Here is a 21,441-nt window from a genome sequence, read left to right on the forward strand (position 1 = left end):
TTTATTTGTGTTCCAGCTTCCTAGTCTTCCTTCTAAGAATTTTTTAAGCTTTAATTTATAGATAAGAACAAATGTTTATGTAGCTATTTTATGCTGGTCTAAGTGACCATACAGTGTAACAGCGATGCAATCTGTGCAGGTCCAAAAGATTTATTCAGAAGATCTGCAGTGCAAGTAGAGACAGGGCTTGCAGAGAGTTTTTTGTACGTTTATGACAGTGCAAAACAAGTGCCCTACTGGTGTGAAATGCTTTCACTTTATAATACCAGCCTTTTATTCCAGGGCCTGAGCTATTACTATTTGCAATAGTAACTATTGAAAACAATCCCTAGAATTTTCATTCACATTAGAAATTGTATGAAGATTTGTAACAAGGAAACTCTGGGGAAATAACAGATTCCCCATCTCACGCAGAAACCCACTTCTAGAGCTGCTATTTTAGATGTTCTTCCCAGCTCCACTTAAAGCAACTCTTGTCAGTTATGTTGCATAAAGCAAAAACCATTCTGGAAGAATTAATTATAGCAGTTCTTTCAATTACCTTTTTATTTGTGCCAAAGATGCATGGGGTTGAACTTTTCATGTGAGCAGAGTGTATGTACGATGTACATGAGAAGTCTTCAGCACTGCTGCTGAAAGTTAGTCTCATATATACTACAAGGAGAATAGTTTAAGTGAATAGAAACGAAACAATGCATGAGTCAATAATGTCTGTATTTTCTAAAAATATACTGGTTTTATTGTTAATCTATCAGTTTGAAATAACAGCCCTTCTCTGTGCATTCTTTGTTCATGCCATGCTCTTGGTCATCTGCTTGACCATTTGTGTGTCTATCCTGACATCTGTTAGGTGTCTGTTCAGCTTATTAAAGTTTACAGGGATTGAAATTATTTTGAGGTAAAAATCTAGCCTCAGTAACATCAGCATTCTTTGACATATAAATAACTTGAACTTGTCAGTGGGAACATGTATAGGTCATACAATCAATCTAACATAAACACAGCACTGTTATGTCCTTTACTGACTCCACTGGTACCTTATAAACATGGAAACTATTTAACTTTTTGTACCCCCAATAATTAAGCCTATTTAAAGTTTAGCTTGTAAGGTACTTTGAACTCTTTGGAAGAATGCAGTGCTATTCCACTAAAGCAGCATGTGTTTTATATTTCTTTTTCTTTTTTTTTTTCCTTTTGTGTACAGGTACTTGGAACACCAAATGAAGATACATGGCCTGGAGTCCACTCCTTACCCCATTTCAAACCAGGTAGGTCTAAGTACCAAGTTCATCCATGTTTTCCTTTTCCTGGAACTACAGGACACAATTACGTTTCTGACCACAGTCTGGGAGCTGGCTTGTGAAGACATCCACTGGTATTTTTGGCAGCTCTTAATTTACTGAAGAACCTCTACAGTGTTTTTCTAAATGATCTGAATGCAGTGCAGAAACCATGATGAGCTTTTTCTCGCTGCTCACTTCTTATTGTGTTCAGGGGGTTGTTTGGTTGGTTGGTTAGTTGTTTTTTTTTGTTGTTTGTTTGTTTGTTTTTTCCTTTTGCTTTTTCTCCTGTATAGTACAGAAGGATCCCTGTCCATTCTCCTGCCATGTTTTACCGAGTATCATACACCTTGGTAGGCTGATTCTAGATTAGCATTACTTTCCTGTAGACTACTCTGAACTTTGAGGAATACCGAAGGGAACCAAAGAATAGGGGAAAGACTTAGTGAAAGCTGAAGCTACTACTAAACCATCTGTTAGTACCTTTCTACGCCCATTTTTTTTTTTTTTTGTGTGTGTGTGTGTTGTAATCTTAAATTGTCACACTCTATGACCATTTTTGGAAAGTTATTCTATCATGTGATACATTTGTATAAGAAGAAGTGAACAGTTTGCTTCTTGAAGACTAAGAAGTACATGGTCAAATTATGCGTGCATATATATGTTGTAGTCTTGTGACCTTTTGACTGGCAATCTTAGAAATACTGTTTTTCAAACATGCTAAATGGGAACAGGTAACAGACATGTTGACTGTTGGGGTGGTCAAATACTGGAACTGGTTTTCCAGAGATGTTTGGCATCTTCATGCTTTCATATGCTTTCATATAAAGTACTTAACTGGTTCCCAGCAAATTTTAGATGAGTCTTCAGCTAATAACTATATGACTGAAGTCTGATATAGGGCCTGACCTCCTCTATCAGTATAAAGGAAATGGGTGACAGAATTGGCCCGGGAATCACCCTCAGTAAGTTTGCAGACTACACCAAGTTGGGGGGAAGTGTCCAGAAAAGGGCTACAAAGCTGGTGAAGGGCCTGGAATACAAGTCCTGTGAGGAACGGCTGAGGGCACTGGGATTTTTTAGTCTGGAGAAGAGGAGGCTCAGGGGAGACCTTATTGCTCTCTACAGCTACCTGAAAGGAAGGTGTGGGGATCTGGGGGTTGGCCTCTTCTCACAGGTAACTAGTGATAGGACTAGAGGGGATGGCCTCAAGTTGTGCCAGAGGAGGTTCAGGTTGGAAATGAGGAGACATTTCTTCTCAGAAAGAGCAGTCAGGCATTGGGATGGGTTGCCCAGTGAGGTGGTGGAGTCACCATCCTGGGGGTGTTTAAGGAGAGGTTGGACGTGGTGTTTTGCAACATGGTTTAGTGGTATTGGTGGTAGGGAAATGATTGGACTAGATGATCTTGGAGGTCTTTTCCAACCCTAAATTTTCTATTATTCTATGATTTCAGATGTCTTACTCCTTGCATGCCTAAGGTCTCTCTGTATACTCCTGGTTCTGCTTTACTGCAGATGGTAGTCCCTTCAGCTTTTGTCATAAACTGTGACAACTTGTCATTGTGTCATTTAAGACTAATTTCCAAGTCCTCTTATGTCAGATGTAAAGAAGATTCCTCTTTCATTGCACCTGTCTTACTCATTAGATTCCCAGTATCATAGTGGTTTCTCTGGGACAGAGAAGTGGGAAGTGAGGCACAGGATTTGAAAAGGAGATATCTAGGTAGTTCTGAAAAAGAAAGAGAATGAAATAAATATCTTGTCAGGCTTACTTTGATAATAAAGCAAGGCAATGAAAAAAGGGGAGGCAGACATCTTGCTTATATTTTGTTTTTCAGTATCTGCCCTAATGCAGTCTTATTGCTGCATAGTCAAATCGTTCTCTAGTACTCTGCAACTTTTAGTAGTAGAAAGAACTTTTAAAGAAAGTAGAGAGAACTTTTTAATGAATACAGTTTTTCACTGTATTTTTCCTAAGCCAGTGTGTCAGTAAGTGTTCAAGATTTTGCCTTCTTCATTCATGGTTCTGATTAATTATTGAGTATATATGCAGAATCCTTACAAAATGTAGTGGTTTTTAACTGCATTCCAAAGGCACTGTTTTTATCCAAGGAAAGTAAAGCAAAGGAGAAAACTTGGAGACATTGGTGTATGTTCTTTGGATTTGTTCTTTTTCTTCTGTGTGTTAAAGAAAAGTTTTGAACAGCAGATGGCAGCCAAGAAACTTTCTGGTTTAATTTTTGTTTGTCTTCCAAGTGTGTTAAGGGATGTGGGTTTATTACCACAGAAGAACATCAGGAAATAAATCCACAGTAGGCACTTCATTAAATCTAAATTTTAGACAGGCATTGTGTTAGACTTCCTTTTTATTTTCTCTGTCCCAGACTGGGGATTTTGTCAGCTATAAATATATAATAGTTATAAAAATGCGGAATGGGGAAAGTATGAAAGATGCCTCTAAGACAGATAATGGTCACTTGGTATTTTCACGATTTCCGCTGGTGTACTCTTTGTTCTCTCACATCCTTTCCACCTCTGTAAAATATGTAGATTAGCAAGTCAGAGTAATTATTATCCTGGCTGGCAATTATTTAATGATTCTAGGGCCTGTTAATGCAAAGTGCTGAGCTCCTTAATTCCCATACACTGTGGAGGTCTGAGAGCACTCCAAAGGAAAAAGCCCTTCTCTGTAGTTGCTTGAAATACATATTATGTTCTACGCTCCCTTTGTAAAACCCCTATCCTGCATCACCTTGGGGAGGGAAAAAAAAAAAAAAAAAAAAGGAAAGAAAGAAAAAAAATAGTATTTTTGTTTCTTTTCACTGATTTTTAGAAATTACAGAAGAATAATCTAACTAGACAAGCAAATTTGGCTTATGTACCCCAAAACTGGGTAATTGCTGGTAAAATGTGGAGCTGTGAGAGCAGCAAAACCATCACTTCTGGAATCACACTGGAATGCCAACATCTAAAGCAGGCTCTGCACATAGTGCTCTGACCTATGGACTGTGCTGGATTTATGCTGTTTGCTCATGCTGTTAGGGTCACTGGAGCTGTTTAGTCATGGATACCAGGTTCTCTGTTGCTACTTAAAAAACATAAAAGAAAAAAAGAAAACAAGAAAAAGAAAAAAAGCCTTCCTTCGTATCATTCTGTGCTCAGAGGTTTTCTGGCTATGGCAAGGCTGCTTGTCTCCATCCACAGATGCTCAGCCAGCCATGATTCCCTTCCTGTTGGTCTGAAATTGTTGTTACACTCTAGACAAAATGTTCTCAGTGTATAGGACTGAAAGACTCTTCTTTCCTGATGGACTTATTTGGAGCAAAAGTTGGAGGTTAATGCTTTCATTTAATTTTTAGATTAGTACATTTAAGATAACTTAATCTTTTCCTTTTATTAGCTCCAGAGTGCAGGAGGGAATCTGAAATGTCTCACCCAATTCGAATCGATTCCATTATTCTTTAAAATTTGTAAAATTACTGCATTTGAATATATATAACGTGGTTAAATAACTTCTGTGCTTTATGTGTCTTTGTGTGGATTGGGAATTTTAAGACAGCACTGGTGATATCAACATCCACTCAGGCAAGGCTTTGATGCTATAAACTGACCTATGTAAGCATAAAAGGATGGGATTTGAACAGAAAGTATTAATAGTTGATAGTTACTATAGTTGTGTTTTTGTTTGTTTGTTTGTTTGTTTGTTTTAAAAAAGTACTGGGAAAGGGCACATTAACTGTCTGTGGAGTTGGGAAGACTAATGAGAGCAGAAACAAAATGTCATTGTATTTCCTGTTTGCATAGATTTAAATAACTAATTTTCATGCTGTGATTTGATAGGACACACTCCACTGCTGCAGGGAACTAATCACATTTTACTTGAAGAAACAAGTAATGACTGAAAAACATGGCATTAGTTACTTCTGCACTAGAATGGCCAAAGGTCTGATTATTCTGGGAAGCAGCCAGTGCATAAATGATGACCTCTGACATCTTGATATGTAAGAAGTTTTCTGATGCTGAATTACAGATGCATTTCTAAGGGTAGCTATGGGTAGTTCTACATGAGCTAAACTCCTAACTTCAGTAATTTTTACAGCCTGAAACTGAAAATAAAATGGCATAATTTGTTTTGCCATTAACAAAATAAGAAAATAACTCATATTTTACCTGCCTGCTTTGAGATCTTTGATTGTTGTCCATCTCACAAATACTGGAAGTAATACAGGAGATACTTAATTCTAAAAGTTGGCCAATTCTTTGAGATTTCTTTGTGCCTCAGCCCTCACAGTTTGCAGATGTGTATATTCACGTGCACACAAATACACATGCACACATGTCCTGCTTAGTAAATTACTTCCATGGATGATCTAAAATATGCATTTTAAAATCCTGAAATATGTCAAAAGTCAGGGTTACTTCTGTGATTCACTTTGAAGCTGTCATGACTGCTGTAATCTTGAAAGTGACTTCATGTGTTCAGACAAAGAAACCCAGCCATTCAGGCTCACTGTGAAAATAACTTATCTGCTCTCAAATAGAAGGCAGTTTGAGTAAATTATGACAAAGTTGAACTTGATGATCTTGGAGGTCTTTCCAACCTAAACGATTCTGTGATTCTAAGTTAGTTTCAATAAACTTTTGAGTCTTCATTCAGCTTAGAAGCCCTATGCGAGAGGTTATTGGTCAGAGACACTTTAAATGATAAAAATTGTTCTCTGACACATGACTTGGAGAGCAGATCTTCAATATTAATATTTTGTTACAGTACTTTAAGAAATATGTAGATTTGCTGCTCTAAAACAGATTCAACCACTGATTGTATTGCTGGAGCAATGTCTCCAAGAACAAAATGGAAGTATGCAGTTATTATGTCTGCATGAGTAGAGATAAAGCAGTATTCCAAAGCAAGCTCCTTCCTTACTAGTCTCATGTCTGAGTATTCCTCATTTCTGTGTATTATTCTCTCCATCTTCATTAGATCTTTCATTTATTTTAGTTTGGAGTTGTCCTCTGCTCCAGACATATCTCCTGGATTCAGAGTCCTGTCCAAATAATTGAGCAAGATAAGCCTTTTATATCAACATCTGCACTTAAGTTTCTGGTTTTCCTACATTCTCAATTAATGTCTGGGATGGCCACTGTGTAACCTCTGTCCTGGGAAGTTAAATAGATATTTGTCAGAAGATACTGTCAATGAGCAAAGGGGGAGAAGGTAAGATGTGATCAGAACAGAAGATAAATGAGGTGATGGTGGACATTAAGAGATGTTAACTGTCAAGGAGAAGAAATAACTTGATAACAAGTAAGGTAGAGAAAATATGAGAATGGTTTGCAATGTTCAGTGTGCCTCAGTTTCCATACATTGCTGTTTCTAGGTGAAAGAAAGTTAAGTATTTCATCATAGGCTGATGGTGTGGGAGCCTGAATCTCACTCAGTTGTTCAACAGACTATCAGATGTAATAAAAAGTAATATACCTGTGTCCTTTTATGAGACAATGGAAACATCCACTAAGCACTGTTTTTAAAAGCGAATCCATAAGATGAGGGTGAAAAGAGTTAAAAGAAAGAGACTCTCCTTAAGGAGACAGCAAAAGACCAAAAGAAACCAGGGAGGGAAAACAACATTCATAGGAAATACTGCATAATTTGGAGTCAGCCAGAGACTGACAGGTACTTCGTAGATTTATTAAAAAAATCCTGAGTATGTACCTGACAAAACCACTGCAGAGTCGGTGTTCTGACTGAGGAATTCTGATTTGCTTCACAGGTGATCAATAAATATAGATTTGGTTTATAAATATGATCTATCTACCTGCATCTTCACAGCTGATTTGCAACCAAAGATTAAGTTTTCATCTAGAATAGGGATGGATTAAGAGAATAAACTCTTCTGACACAAATCCATGCAAATACTGTATATGAGCACATATGGCTTTTCAAACTTGCATAACTGTTTTTCCTACAGAGTTTCACCAAAGGCTGTCAACATTTTGTTACACACTGAATCAATATCTTGTCTGTTTGCATCTAGACTGATGACAAGTGTTCCCAGGCAAAGTGGGAGTCTCTACTGTTAGAGAAGTCTCTGGCTTGCATTTAGCTCATGACAACTTCAAACTAATTAATTCCCAGACATGTTTTAAGTTAGCATGGACTAGGGACAGTTCCCAGTAAGGAGTATGCCTCACACATATATTGGAAGGCATAATTGGGAGTGTGCTGTGGTTGTATGGACACAGGACAGTGGTGGTAATTTGGCCAGACAACAGTCCCAGGCACATTTAACTTACTGCTATAGATGTAGTCTGAAGGAATTTGAGTACTTGACTCAGAGAGGAATTTGAAAAGGAGAAATAATTTCAAATTTTTCCTTTTTTTTTTTTTTTTCAGTTTTGGCTAAACTGTAATATGCAGTGTTTCCTCAAGTCTCTGGTATCCACAACCCAAGAGAAGCAGAGTTGTCAGTTTTTTCATCACTCTTTAAATAAAACTGATCAAACTGAAAAGTTAAAGTAACTTGTACATATGCAAGGGAGCCTGTGTGAACACTGCTAAAGGGTAGAGCCATTGAATGTAATGTAGTCCAGTGCTACACTGTAATGTAGTCCAGTGCTTTGGACAATGCAAGCTAATATAACTACATTTTCTGTTCATATTTAGCAGAGATACTAGAAATAGCTTTTCTCCCTCCTCTTTGCACAACATGTGCTCTGCTAAAGCTGTTGGAAGGGAGAGGTGGAGAGGAGGAGTGATGGGAATAGAGGTTATTTTTCTCAAGATGTTTCACATACAAAAAAAGCCAAGTTTAACTAATGATTGTGATAAAACCCCAGTTTTGAATGGTCTTCAGTAAAAATTCTAATTGCAAATTAGTGCTGCAAATAGGGCTTGAAAATTTTGCTTGTCAGCATGAAGGCTTGTCTTTGTGTCTTAAGCTAACATAACATTCATATTTTTAGGATCAAATCTTCAGTAACAATAGCATATCTGAGTGTTCCATATCACAATACAGTGACAGTCACTTTAGACATTTAATTTAAAGAAATATAAAGAAAACCCATTTAAAGAAATTGTGCATTAGACTTTTCAAAATATTAATTATAGTGATGTTTAAATATTTGCATTTAAGCTAATCACATTTGGTTTTAAATAGAGAAGAACATTAATCAAGGAATGCATATTAGCCAGCATGTTTTGATTAGCAACATAAAAAATGCCTTGAAGTCAAACTGTATTTTAAGTTCTTTGGTTTAGACAAGAAGCTGATTATCAGTAGTGTTAAAAAGGAGCTAAAAATCAAAATGTAGTCTGCTTCTAATTCCTTATGTAGCTCTTCTTACCTCTTCTAGGTTCTTTCAAGGCAAATGTGCAAAAGGTGTAATAGTTCACGTGTTTTTCTGACAGATAAAGGAGAATAAAACCTAATGGTATTTTATGTTACTTAAAATGCAAGTGCTTATTTTTTCAGTTCTCACAGCAAACCAATAATTCTTCCGTGGTCTGCTAATAAGCTCACTAGTGAGTTCTGCTGAAATTCTCTTCTGTTTGAACCTGTCCTTGATGCAAGGCTGTCAGATGGAGCATATTTATCAGGCAGATAATGATGTTTGCAGTGGAGAGCGTATAGGTATATATGTGGGCACACAAGTATGCATATATAACAGAGTTGCTGTGCAGGAGTTGTCTAAAGGAAATAAGAGGCAAGCTTTGTAGAAATGCCACTGTTTCTAAGACCAGTTAATACAGCTGGGTATAATGGATGAGCTTTCTGGCATGTGCTTTCTTTTTTCTTTTCTATGTCTTCAAGCTGAGTACTATTTAAGAGCAGTTGCTCTAAGGGCATACATTCTGATGCATCAGGCTTGTCAAACAAACCAGCAGAAGAAACTTCTTCCCTCTCCTACCTCTGGCTGCTCACTTCTGCTTCCATTTTGTAGTTATTTCTTCCAGTAGTTTCACTGATGCTCCTCTTTGTGGGGCATAGTTTTAAAATCCTCCATTGCACAACAGGCATTGAGTAAGCTATGCTATAAGGTCTGGAATAATAATATTAATAATAATAAAATAAAATAAAACCTGTTCACTGTCAGAAGAATAAGTTGTGTAGAATAAACTATACAAAACTACCTTGTGTAACTGTACCCAGCATCTCTGAGTGGGTCAGTTGTGGTGCCCCGCAGAACAGTAACTGTTGGCTCCGAGGCTGGTCTTCTGGAGACGCAGATGTAGTACACTAGCATACTCTTTGTCTATGCTGTTATAAACCATCTTAAGAGTAAATGGTATGCTACAGGAAGATTGTGTGATTGGTACTTCTTTCCACTAAGGAATATTAATACTATATTTTTGTTCATTTATGTGGTCCTATGTAGAGATCTCTTTAGACAGCATTTGATTATGAACACACCACTTGAATCAAGATTTAGCTAAACTGGTCTTCTAAGAAGCAAATGGTAAAACAGGTTTAGGTGCTGCGAGATATAAAGAAAAAGTGAAGTCTCCTTTCTTTCATTACACATAATGAAAAATTACCTTTGGCTAGTGAAATTCAACACCCAAGTGAATAGCAATCTCCGTAACAGTGAGAACATGATAGCTAGTGAGACGGACAATATATATGTGGGATAAAATTCAGAAGATCAAGGTTTGTTTCCTGAATTTGTTCCCAAAAGATCTGCAATTATTTGCTTGCATAAATTAAAATCATGATTTTTACTTCAAATTTCAGATAAGCTTGCCATGTCAGTCTTCCAATGTTTTTGTTTAAAATAAGCATATTTAGTAAAAATAATCAGAAAATGTTTGAACTACAAAGATTCAAAATATACCTTAAACCAAATCTTAATCTGTTAACCAAGTCTTAATCTGTACAGTTTTTCAGGTTTCTTTAATCTAGATGTAGAGACTGGGCATATACATAAAGATGGTGAGCTCTGCATACTTGGCAGTTATTTGTATGTACTGAAGCATGGCTACATGGTTGAGTGATGATGTGAATATGTGTATGAAATTCTTGCTTGTGCCCATTTGCTTTTCAGTTCTGCAGGAGTGGCAGTACATTTTAGCTACGCAGGGTTCTTTCCATATGGTTGGACTAAGATTTGGACCACCTATGCTGCTGCTTTTCATAAGGCAAAGATTTCTCCTCTTTTTTTTTCTTTTTTTTTTTTTGTTTTTGAGGAGCATTCAAGGTAGTTCTGCAGTATTACAGGATCTCACAAACAGTCAAGATCTACTGCTGATGTTACTAATTTTTATGGTCAAATCAATGGGAGCATCTGGAAAATAAATACCAAAACTATATACTTGAAAATATTGTAAAATATAATTTCATGCAGTTAGTCACAGTCACATGTGTGTAGCTTTAGATTTGTTTGTGTTAAATTCATCAGTAATAAAGAGCAGGGGAATCCATATTAGTGTGTGAGTAATTCACTCTGAAAAAAAACTCAGAGGAAAACTTAGAGATGTAATTGTGAGACTGAATTCCAATTATCATTAATTGGACACAAACAGGAGTTTCACAGATAAAAGTGAGGAGGAGGTCATTTTACCTCTTTATTGCCTCTGACTATCAGATTGGTGTTCATAGGTACATTATATTGTGTTGACACAATTCAGGACTTAAAAAAATAGATCATGATGGAGAAACTTGAGGACAAGATTGTTGTAGCTTTTCAATTCTGACAGCTCTAAAATCAGAATCAGCTGGTTGTGTTATTTTGGTTTTATTCTCTGAAGAAGGATTAATTCAGAAAAGTACTAAGGGCTGGGATGTTCATGAGACTGGCTTAATTACCCACAGTAGTCCCATCTAGTCTGTGAAGGTTAACAAGCTTCTGGTTGGAGGCATGTCCAAAAATTTGTGTAGAAAAATGAGAACTGTATTGATGGGTTTTCCTTCCAGAATTTAAAGAGAGCATCCTCTAATCTGCTTGGAGTAAAGGGAAAAGAGTTCACATCAGTGGTTAGGAGAAGCATGATCTCCAGTCACAAGGCAAATTAAATAAGTTTGAAATTAAGGACTCAGGACTAAAATTTGTCTCTTGATAGAAAGGACTTCACCCTTACTGTGATTTTCCCCTAGTTCTTCTACTCATTGCCTGATACATATGATGAAAAAGATACTTATTTAAAAAGAGGTTTAGAGCAGGGCAGCAGGCAGGGGAAGAAGGAAGATCACTTTGAGATTATTCATTTTGATTATGCATGTTCTTTATAGCAGCATTTACATAACTGATTCCAATGTTTCCCTTTTTTAGTAAAAACTCATCTGGCATAGCAATGTTTTTTTAATTTTCTTGCAGAACTGAAGCAGATCTTTGGACATTAAGGTCTTAGAGCAATTTGGCCAAGTAGCTGACACCACGTTTAACAGGTGTTTCATAGGTTAAATTGATTAGAAAGAATTTCTGACAGTGCTTTGAAGAAATAATGTTGGATATGATATTTCTCAAATATTTAAGTGGATGTAACTCTGTTGAAATCAGGGTTACTGTGCCAATTTGAACCAGCTTAGTATCTGGCCAAACCTAAATGAGGGGTAAAATCAAGATCTGTCTTTCCATAGATTTAGGTTAGCTTTTCAGCAATGCTTCAGGTCAGTTCAATTCTCTTTCCACATAGTGCTTTTCTGCACCCTTATTAGCCAAACTTCCATGTGTATCTCAACCTCATTGGAATACAGTGCTGTCTAGCTGCAGGTAATTTTTCTGTCCTTTGTCGCAAAGGAATGCACGGTGTTGTGATTGGACTATTTACTTATAAAGTATAGAATGTCTTCATTTTCTTGTAGTTTTTATGGGTATGTATTTTATCTGATTGCACATACATTTGTAATTCCCATTTGTAAACTTAAATTCAAGGGTTTGTTCAGGTCCTTCTCAGGCCAGTGCAAGTCGTCTGTTGACCTTTGTGGAGCTCAGACTTCTCTGGAGAGCAGAAGCTGAATCAGTAAACAACAGATAAAATTTCAACTGTAATGCCCCTCGCTCTTGTAAGTTTGGATCATGTCCTCAATGCCATCATGATGCTTAAACTACTCACCACAGGACAACTAATTCAGTCCTGAGGTTTGTGGTCCTAGATCTGTAAACGCAGTGATAGGCAACAAGTCCTATGCCACATTACTGGTACCGAATTGTGGTTGCATCTAGTAATGATCCTGACTACTTTGCTCATTTGCTTTAAAGATCTGCCCTTAGGAATTGTCATACCTGTAGTATATGCATTGTGTAACAGGGATAAAAAGAAATTTGCATTTCCTGTAGTTTTAATCTGGATGCTTCAGGTGTGATTCAACCAAATAGTTTTAGTTACATTCTAATGTAGTGTAATGACAGCACATCTGAGAGTCACTGAGAGTTGTCTCTTTTTAACTAAAGAACTTCATTTGTTTCATAGTGAAATTAACATAGGGAAGCTGACTAGGTGCTGCTTTAATGGTTATCTATAATAGTCACATATTTTCCAAGTGCAGCAACTTTTTGTTGGCAATACAAAAACTGAAAGCCTTTCAAACTTTTGTTTTATACGTTCATCTATACCTAAAAGTCTTTAATGGTATGCTTAAGTCTATTTGCATAAATTTAGATACAATATTACAGAAATTACATTTATGTTTTATATCAGTGTTTAAATTGGTTATGGTGATGTAGCTTCCACTTCCCAGTTCACTTGTCAGATATATCTAATATGGAGTGATTTCATTGCTTTAACTGAATCAGTATGATTAAAGCAACAACTTTTCTAAATGTGTAGTGGCCCTCAAAGTCTGCAGGTCTGCAATTTGTCAAAAACTTCTGATAACAAAGTCAATGAGAGTTGAAGTTTTCGCATACATTTTTTTAGATACGAAAAGAAAATATGCATAAGAAGCAAAATCATCCACAATGACACTAGGTTTTTGAATATGCCATAGGTTGTTGCTTTGTTGCATCTTTGAAACCAACTATATTGCCTTAAGTGAAGTATACAAATACAGGAATTGAACACACACACACACACACACTCCCCACCTCCCCACCCCCAAAACAAAAGCAAAAACAACAACAACAAAACTGGTGTATACATACTGTGTGTACTGTGTGTACATATACATGTAAACATAATGTTTATCCTGGTTTCAGTATAGGATAACTACAGTACATCTATTAACTGACATTCTTGTGAGTGAAGTGGAGAAAAAATTAAATATTTCTGTGGTTTTATGGGGGACGTTTAGCAAATTTAGCATTTCTTCACAGCAACTAATGCCATCACACTAGGTTAGATGGCCATGGTGAGTACCAGGCTACATGGTAGGATTTTGGTGCGATGAGGATTTGTGGAAAATATTTTTATATTTTTCCAGACAGATAACATTTGTTCCTTCCTGAGTTGCACATATGTCCTGTTCAAAGGACTAACAGAGTATGAGCTCTTCATTTTTGGAGCAGTTTTCATAGCATCATTCTCTGCCAACAAGAGTCCTAATGCAGAGCAAGCATCTTCTTGGATCTGGGAGGGAAAGTGCTTATATCTGAACTTAAGAACAATGTTTGGTGAAATGAGCTCCCCATATACTTTGTTACTTCTGTTGACTATCTGTTATATGTTCTTTAGATAATGAACTCTTATGTAGCTCTCATGTTTTCTGCCTCCCTAAGTGCCACACAGATCCCCACTTACTCTTACACCTCCTGGGAAAAGTGACAGTGAGGTTACAGAGAATTGTATTTGTGATAAGGAAAACATAAATTAATTGTAGATTTTAGGCATCTATTTTTCCCTAGCAGTCGAAAGTATTTAAAAAATACTGTAAAAATTACCTTTTCTGGTGATGCTGTGGTAAGTGAGTTTTTTACCACAATGCCTTTTTGTCTTTATTGTTTTTTGTTTGTTTGTTTGTTTACAAGTATTTTGTTTGTGTTTCCATGGTATTTGCTCCTATGCTGTTTTTCATGCCCTGTCTTGGGACTTGAGCTGCAGTGCTTACATAAAAATGATGAAAATTGAGAGTAAATAAATAATTTTGAAAAAAGAATCCTGGTTTTAGGATAAATAATTGAACGTTTCTCTTCTCTCTCTTTTTTTTTTTTTTTTTTTTTTTTCAGAACGGTTTACACAGTACAGCCCTAAAAACCTTAGACAAGCATGGAATAAGTAAGTCTTTATTTATTTATTTATTTATTTATTATTAATTATTTTATTGCTTTTTATTCTTAAGGAATGCCAACTTCTAGTTATCATAACTTAAAATGACTTTAACCATTTTAATTACAGTAAAAGTATTGTTCTTTTCCATGTCTCTCAACTTTGAATGTTTTGTGAATTGCTAGCTTTCTGTAAATAGATAGAAACTGCAGAGCATACAGTTTTATTCTTGGGGGTGGATCTCAGTTGGCAAGAATATCGAACTCACCGAAACATGTTATAGTATTACTTTAGACCATCAGTTTTGAATCTTGTTTTCTTTGTTCAAGTATAGAGGTTAAGAGACTTTTAAATAATCTGTTTCTAATCAACTTTGAATGCAATGTTGTTTCCAAATAGTTGTCCCCTGTTGCAAGGTCCATCTGCTCATTCCTGTGAGCTAACAACCATATTGTATATTTTAATTATCTTGACTGAAAAAGTCAATGTGAATTCACCTTATTTTTTTTCCTTTTAATGTTTCCTGATACTTGACACATATATATATATCAGATGGAGTAAAATATAAATGTATTGTGCTCAAAATCTAGAAAGGTTGCCTACTAAACCAGGAATGCCTAGCCAACCATCTGTGTAAACTTAATAGAAGGTTTCTCAGCATATGAAGTTTCTGTGCAGGCAGAATATTTGGGCAGCACTGTCTTGAGTGATTAACATATTTGAAGAAACATATTTGAACATATTAACTTACTTGAAGAAATCATACACAGTATCAGTTGGATAAGTAGGATAAACAGTTGTTTCAACAATTTGTCTGGCTAGAAAAAATATCTTAGAATTTTGTCTACCTTGTTTTGACCATTATTATTATTATTATTATTTTTTTTTTTTTGAACAGGGCTAAGCCTTTGCTGCAACAGCATTACCGTTTTTTGTTTGTTTGTTTGTTTCTGGTACTCATTCCGAATTTTACTGTTGGTACCAACTGGCTGTCTTGTTGGTAGTTTACCAGGAAGTTCAAAGAGATAAATCAACAGGAGTCTGAAGCATCTCCTCCTCAGTGTTTACCACTGAAGTTGAAGAAATTAAATATTTTGGTGAAAGAGCATCCTTGTTAAAAGGGAAAAATGGTTACTAGTAGAGTAAAAGTCCAAATTCTTTTTCAATACCGTAATTTATTAAAACTAGTGTGTGTGTGTACAGCTCTGAAATTCATAGCACAGTCATTTGCCCAAGATGTAATTAGGTTTATGCTCACTTTGCCGTTCTGTTATTCCTTCTACATCTGCTCCTTCCCATCCCAATTTGGTTCAACGTGTTGGACTTAACCGGAAAGGCATACTTCATTTAAAAACAACAACAAAACTTTTGAAATTATGGTTAAATGAGAAAGGAGAAATCTCTTAATGTACCAGGATCATTGCTATAACTAGTTGTTGGATGTGATACCATCAAATCTACACCTGTTGAGTCAGAACCTTCATTTCTACAGTGTCAGGTGACTGTCATGACCACATAGCTTCTTCTGCATTACTACAGAATCCTTCATTAGGAGTTCTTTCTGATTCCTGTAATGGGGGAGACAATGTTAGCAGAACTGAAGCCAGTACAGACCTTCTTGAAGGTTGAGTGTCATCAACCTACCTAAGTCAAATAACTTTCAATAGCCTGTAGAGAATTTCCTGACACCTTATTAGGTGACCTTTGTAGAAGAGGCTGTTTACTATAGAAGATGTTTACTGTCCTGTTTACTATAGAAGGAGCAATAGAAGGATTAGCTACTCTTGTAGTTAGTTTTTGTGAAGATTTCAAAGCAATTTCATCAGTTCTAGTGATCATTGCAGGCATCTTGCAGTGTTTGACTCTACCTCAGTCTAGCTGCTTGGAATGATGTAATTCCCTGAAAGTCACAGCTTTCATTTTAAAAAGTTAATAAAATCATCTATTTTCTGTCCTTTAACAAGGAACAAACTTGCAAGTTCATCGTTTCTTTGAAAGTAGTTAATGAAATCCAAAAGCTTGGAAAAGGCAATTATATTACAACACAGGCAATTAGATTTGGATTGGGAAAGAGGGACAAGGAAACTAATACTGATGTGAATGTGTTTGCTTGGGGGCATATATATACGTGAGTAATGTGAATAGATACTGGCACACTATTCCATCCATTCTGCAGGAGCGAGCTGACTGTTTTTCCATATTTTAACAGCAATTAGACCTAGCAGTATCTCCTGTATATGAATCAGGGCAACAATAGATTTGAATTTTAAAAGCTGATACCTCACATTTCTTTTAAGAACGTTGCATGAAATTTCTGTTTTCTTAAAATACCAAAAAGGAACAAAGCTCAGTTTGCTTAAAACAACTCCTCAGTCTCCGAGACTTCATAACTGACACCACACCACAGATCACACCACAGACTGATTCAAAGAAGACCAGAGCTTTTTCATTTCTAAGAAACCCCTTCAAATTTACACATTTGCAATGTTCCATGCATAAAGGATTTGCAATTTTTCAGCATAAATGAAGGAATCGAAAGACTGAAAGCAATAACAATGCACGGAGTTCGCTGCTCCATATGTGCAGTTCTACTATAATACAAAATATTTAGTGCCCCCTAATTATGTATGATTTACATTCAGAATGTAAAGGATTTTTTTTTCCTATTGTAAGTCTTTATCTGTGTGCTATATTAGAGTACTGTTGCTTGCACAACTGTAGTTAAGGATGTATAAACATTTCTGTTATAGACAGCATATTCCCAAGGCTTTATAATTCAACTATAAACTTAATATGTGAACAGACTGATTCATACTTGAGATTTTTTTCTTTATTAGGATGTTTCAATTAGCAGCAATATCTAATCTAAAATATATATATATATGTATACATATATATGTGTGTGTGTATATATATATACACTTTTAACATCCTGATTTAATATGTAGAAGATGTGATGATGCAAAGATGTCCCATTTAAAATAGAGTTGTTTTAAGGACAGTTGGGATAAGTGTGAGACCTAAAACATGAAGAAAAACATATGTTGGTATTATTACAAAGATACTTTCTCTTGTTGGCTTATACCTTTGAAAGATACACTTCAAAGAACAATATTAATGGTCTTGGAAGGTTTTGCATGTGTGCTTAAACTTCAGATTTGATGTATACACTTACTAATTTCAGTGAGATAAGTTCTTGCTATTCAAGGTTGGCATGGACATTGGCCTTTGCAACAGGAAAGTATTTTAGAAAATCTCTGGGGCAATCACTATACAGTGTTAAGTAAATGTTTTATGGATATATTCTAAGGTATATACCAGAATGACTTTTGTAAGTATGCAACTATATATTTAAACAATATTTTTAGATGAAGAGAAAAGATTGTCTAGAAATGGTTTACCATTAATGCAGCCATGAATCTCTGCAGGATCAAGCTGCAGTAAATCTTTCTGCCCAATGCAGGTGCATGACAGTCAGGGACAGGGCTGTGGCAATCCATGACTGCTCAACTCTGCACCCCTCAGGCTTACAAACAGACGGAAGCAATAGAAACTCTTCTGAACAGTTTCAACAGCTCCTATCTGTAACTGTATTCCAATGGTGAATATATTTATCTTCACAGTGCTTCTCTGAGGTGAAGTCCTGCCTGCTACTGCATTTATTGTGGGGATTGAGTACAAAGATATTAAGGAATTTGTCACAGAGAAAACTGCCTTAGAAACTCTAAAACAGTGCAATGATTGAACATGGTGCTCCCAAATCAGGAGATAACATCTTCAACTTTCTGAATGCAAGGAAGTTTTCACCAGTTACTGCGTTTTCAAAACTAAGCACAGTCTACCCCTTTATCTTGTTTGTGTCTATCTTTTGAGGCCATGACATAGAAGAATATGGGTTTAGAAGTCTTCAAAGAGACTTTCAAAATATAAGTTATAATGTATGTAAGGATAAGTTACTAGAAGGAAGGATAATGCACATCCAACCTTCGTAGAACCTGCTTTTCATGTACATAAGGTAGAGAAACAAAAAATAAAAATAAAAAAAATCCACAACAAATCCAAGACCTCCCAGAAGGCCATAGCTGGTAGATTGGAGACAAAATAATCGCACCTGATTGCTTACACCAGCTTCCACAAGATGTGAAGTGTAAAGCCAGAGCTGGGCCATGGAACAATGATGCACACAATCTAGTGGCTCTTTAATTTTCAGTCTCACTGAAAATTAGCAAAAAATGTGGAATGTAAGAGTAATGTCAAAGTGAAACCCACACTTACTATATAAGGAGTCAGATTCCTAAAATCCCCTAAATGGAATAGGTCAACATTTAATCCTACTTTTGGGAAGTGTTTGAGGGAAGTAATATAACTGTCACTCAGAGTGCATTAAATCCTTTTGAGACTGAATTTTCTCACTGACTGTGAAAATATCTGAAAATTATAAAGATAGTATTTACTAGGTAAGATGTGATTTATAAGTTTTGTGGAAAATTCATATGATGTTGGAAGTATTCCAACATTTTTTTGGAAACAAAACTTGCATTGACATTTGCTTCTCTCTAATATGAAGCTTCATGTACATTGCATGACCTAACATTGTGGAATGTGTTTACAAAATACTGGCCCAAAAATAATTAAGATGCAGTAATGTGATCTTCCTATAGAGCTCACAGTGAATTATGTTTTCACCTTAAAAAAAAATTATAAAAAAAAATCTGTTGAATTACATCTAAACAATAAAAACCAAGAACAGCTCCACCTTCAGAATGGAATGCAACCTTTTTCAATTTGCAAAAGCCTTTCCACAATTAAAAAAAAAAAAAACAAAAAAAAAAAAAACAACTTCCAGAAGAATGACAAAAGAGAACTAATTATCCTTGGGTATATTTGGTAGGACATAAAAAGCTTTTTCAGATCCTTCTGTCATAATGGGTTTCATTGTGAGAAATTAGGTTAGAAAGAAAAGGTGCAACTGAAAACAAATTCTGCTCTGCATAAATAGGACTGCTACTTCATAATTCCCCCAAATGGCTGTATTTATTATATAAATAAGACTTTATTCTCCCAGCTAGTCCCACTGCTGAGGATTTCATCCTCCAACAAAATGGCCTCTGTGCTTGAGACCTCTCTTCTGGAGGATACACTGTTTGAAAGTTACATTCCAGGATGGGCTTGCCTATTTTGGGACTGTTATTCTGTGAAAACTTCCTGAAGAAAGCAGTGAGTGAAAAGAAATGAGTGCATTTGCTTTGAATCTGTATTTCATTTCAAGCCTGACGTAGACTTTGGAATTGTTAAGAGCTGAGATTTGGGAACATTCTTTTTTTTTTTTTTTTTGCTAGTTTGCTTTGCTTTTTTGAGGCAATCTTTGCCTTAGTGAGGTTCTGAGTAAAGACAAAACTCTCTTCTCATTGTCATTTTTATCTCGTTCACCCCATGCCCCATAAGCAGCATTGTTCATTGCAGTGGAGTCTGTAGTGCTGCCAGAAAAATATTCAAGATCTCAAGCACAGCAGGAGCAAAAAAACTGTCCAGTGTTGTTAGGAAAACCTTTCTGATAGACAAAAACAAGCAATAATGGTTTAAAACTGTGCCTGTGCAAAAGTTGGGGTGCATTCTGGTCCAGGCTGGTTTATATATCTACACGCCCGTGCAGTTGGAGCATGTCCTGCAGTTATGCTGGGGCTGTCTCCTTGTTTGCATTTAAGGAATGATCAGGAACCAAGCTGAGAGGAGGTGTGAGGATGGAAACCAGGCACAAAAAGAGAAGATTTTGTAGAAGTATTTGTGATTTAGAGGCATATAAACCTGCCTCTGTCTCCTGATGATTTGGTTGGTGTGATATTGCTGTACTTTTTTTTTTTTTTTTTTCCATTTCCTATTATGTTTCATGTTTCTCATAAATACCCCCTTTATCAGTCATTATCTTATCCCCGAGGGACTTTAGGAAGCATACCGTGGCAAAACCTATGTTAATATGGGATGCAAAAAAAAAAAAAAAAAAAAAAAAAGTCATTTCACAGGTAGTAAATTTATTATGCTATTTTGTTAAATAAATAAATAAATTCTCCGGGATGTGATAGCATGCCGATTGACCCTTTCTGTGCAGCAGCCACAGTCTGGGACTAGGCAGAGCCTGGCAGAGGAGGCCAGCAGGAGGGTGCTGTGGGGTGGGCTCCAGCCGGAGCACTGCGGAGCTCTCTGCGCTAGGAGGAGCGCTTGAGCTGACCCAGCAGTCGCTCCTCTAGTGTTAGAGACCCTCAGCAGCGGGGAATTTTTGTTACATTTTCCTAACGCTATTTTTTTGGTTTGTTTATTGCACTAACTAGCGGGGTTTATTAAATTAATTTCAGGGGGGATGAAGTTGCTTGTTTACACTTACGTGTCTTTTTTTGTGTCTGTTACTATGCATTGCACTCAATGCAATTTGTTATGATTCTGGCATCATAAAGGGGCTCAAGTGCAGAAGTCAGAGTTCCCAGCCTGGCTCAGGAGTGTTAAGTTCCATATCTGAAATGCACTGTATGTCTTGTGAGCTTTATGGTTATGAATTGTATTACACTGATTGAAACGAATGACTGAGAAAGACAGATAGAGTTTCTCTATTTATACCTCTGCCAAGATGAAAAAATCTTTATATTTGAATGCTTCTTTCATTCTAATTGTAAATTACTCAAATGTTACAGCTTCTGTACATTTGATGGAGATTATTCCTCAGCCTAACAGACCTCATTGTCATAATGCTTATCCTGATATTCAATTTATTTTTGCTTCTCCCTTAATTCCCCCTCTTTTGTGATGCTGATAGGCTTTATGTATTGTGTTACATCCTCCTGGCCCAGTTAAAAATAATAATAAACCTCCTAACTGGACAACAAAAGCCTTTGTCCTCTCTAATATGACGCTTTTTTTTTCTGTATTCTACCAACTCTAGGTTGTTTCTTCAGTATAATCAGATTGTTACCATCCTATACCTTTCCTATCTGTGACAACTGTGAAAATACAGCCCTAAATTATATGGTTATT

General features: G+C 36.2%; 1 protein-coding gene across 6 annotated transcripts in view; it reads left to right on the top strand.

Annotated features, from left to right (window-relative positions):
- CDK14 (cyclin dependent kinase 14) overlaps positions 1-21,441 on the top strand; it is a 328,926-nt gene that overhangs the window by 223,233 nt on the left and 84,252 nt on the right. For all 6 annotated transcript variants that reach the window (XM_032181404.1, XM_032181407.1, XM_032181405.1 and 3 more), the window contains 2 exons: positions 1,205-1,268; positions 14,379-14,427. In XM_032181404.1, the coding sequence (XP_032037295.1) occupies positions 1,205-1,268; positions 14,379-14,427 (113 nt within the window). The remainder of the gene's footprint in view (positions 1-1,204; positions 1,269-14,378; positions 14,428-21,441) is intronic.

This window comes from Aythya fuligula, chromosome 2 (genome assembly GCF_009819795.1).
Source record: "Aythya fuligula isolate bAytFul2 chromosome 2, bAytFul2.pri, whole genome shotgun sequence".
Lineage (NCBI taxonomy): Eukaryota > Metazoa > Chordata > Aves > Anseriformes > Anatidae > Aythya > Aythya fuligula.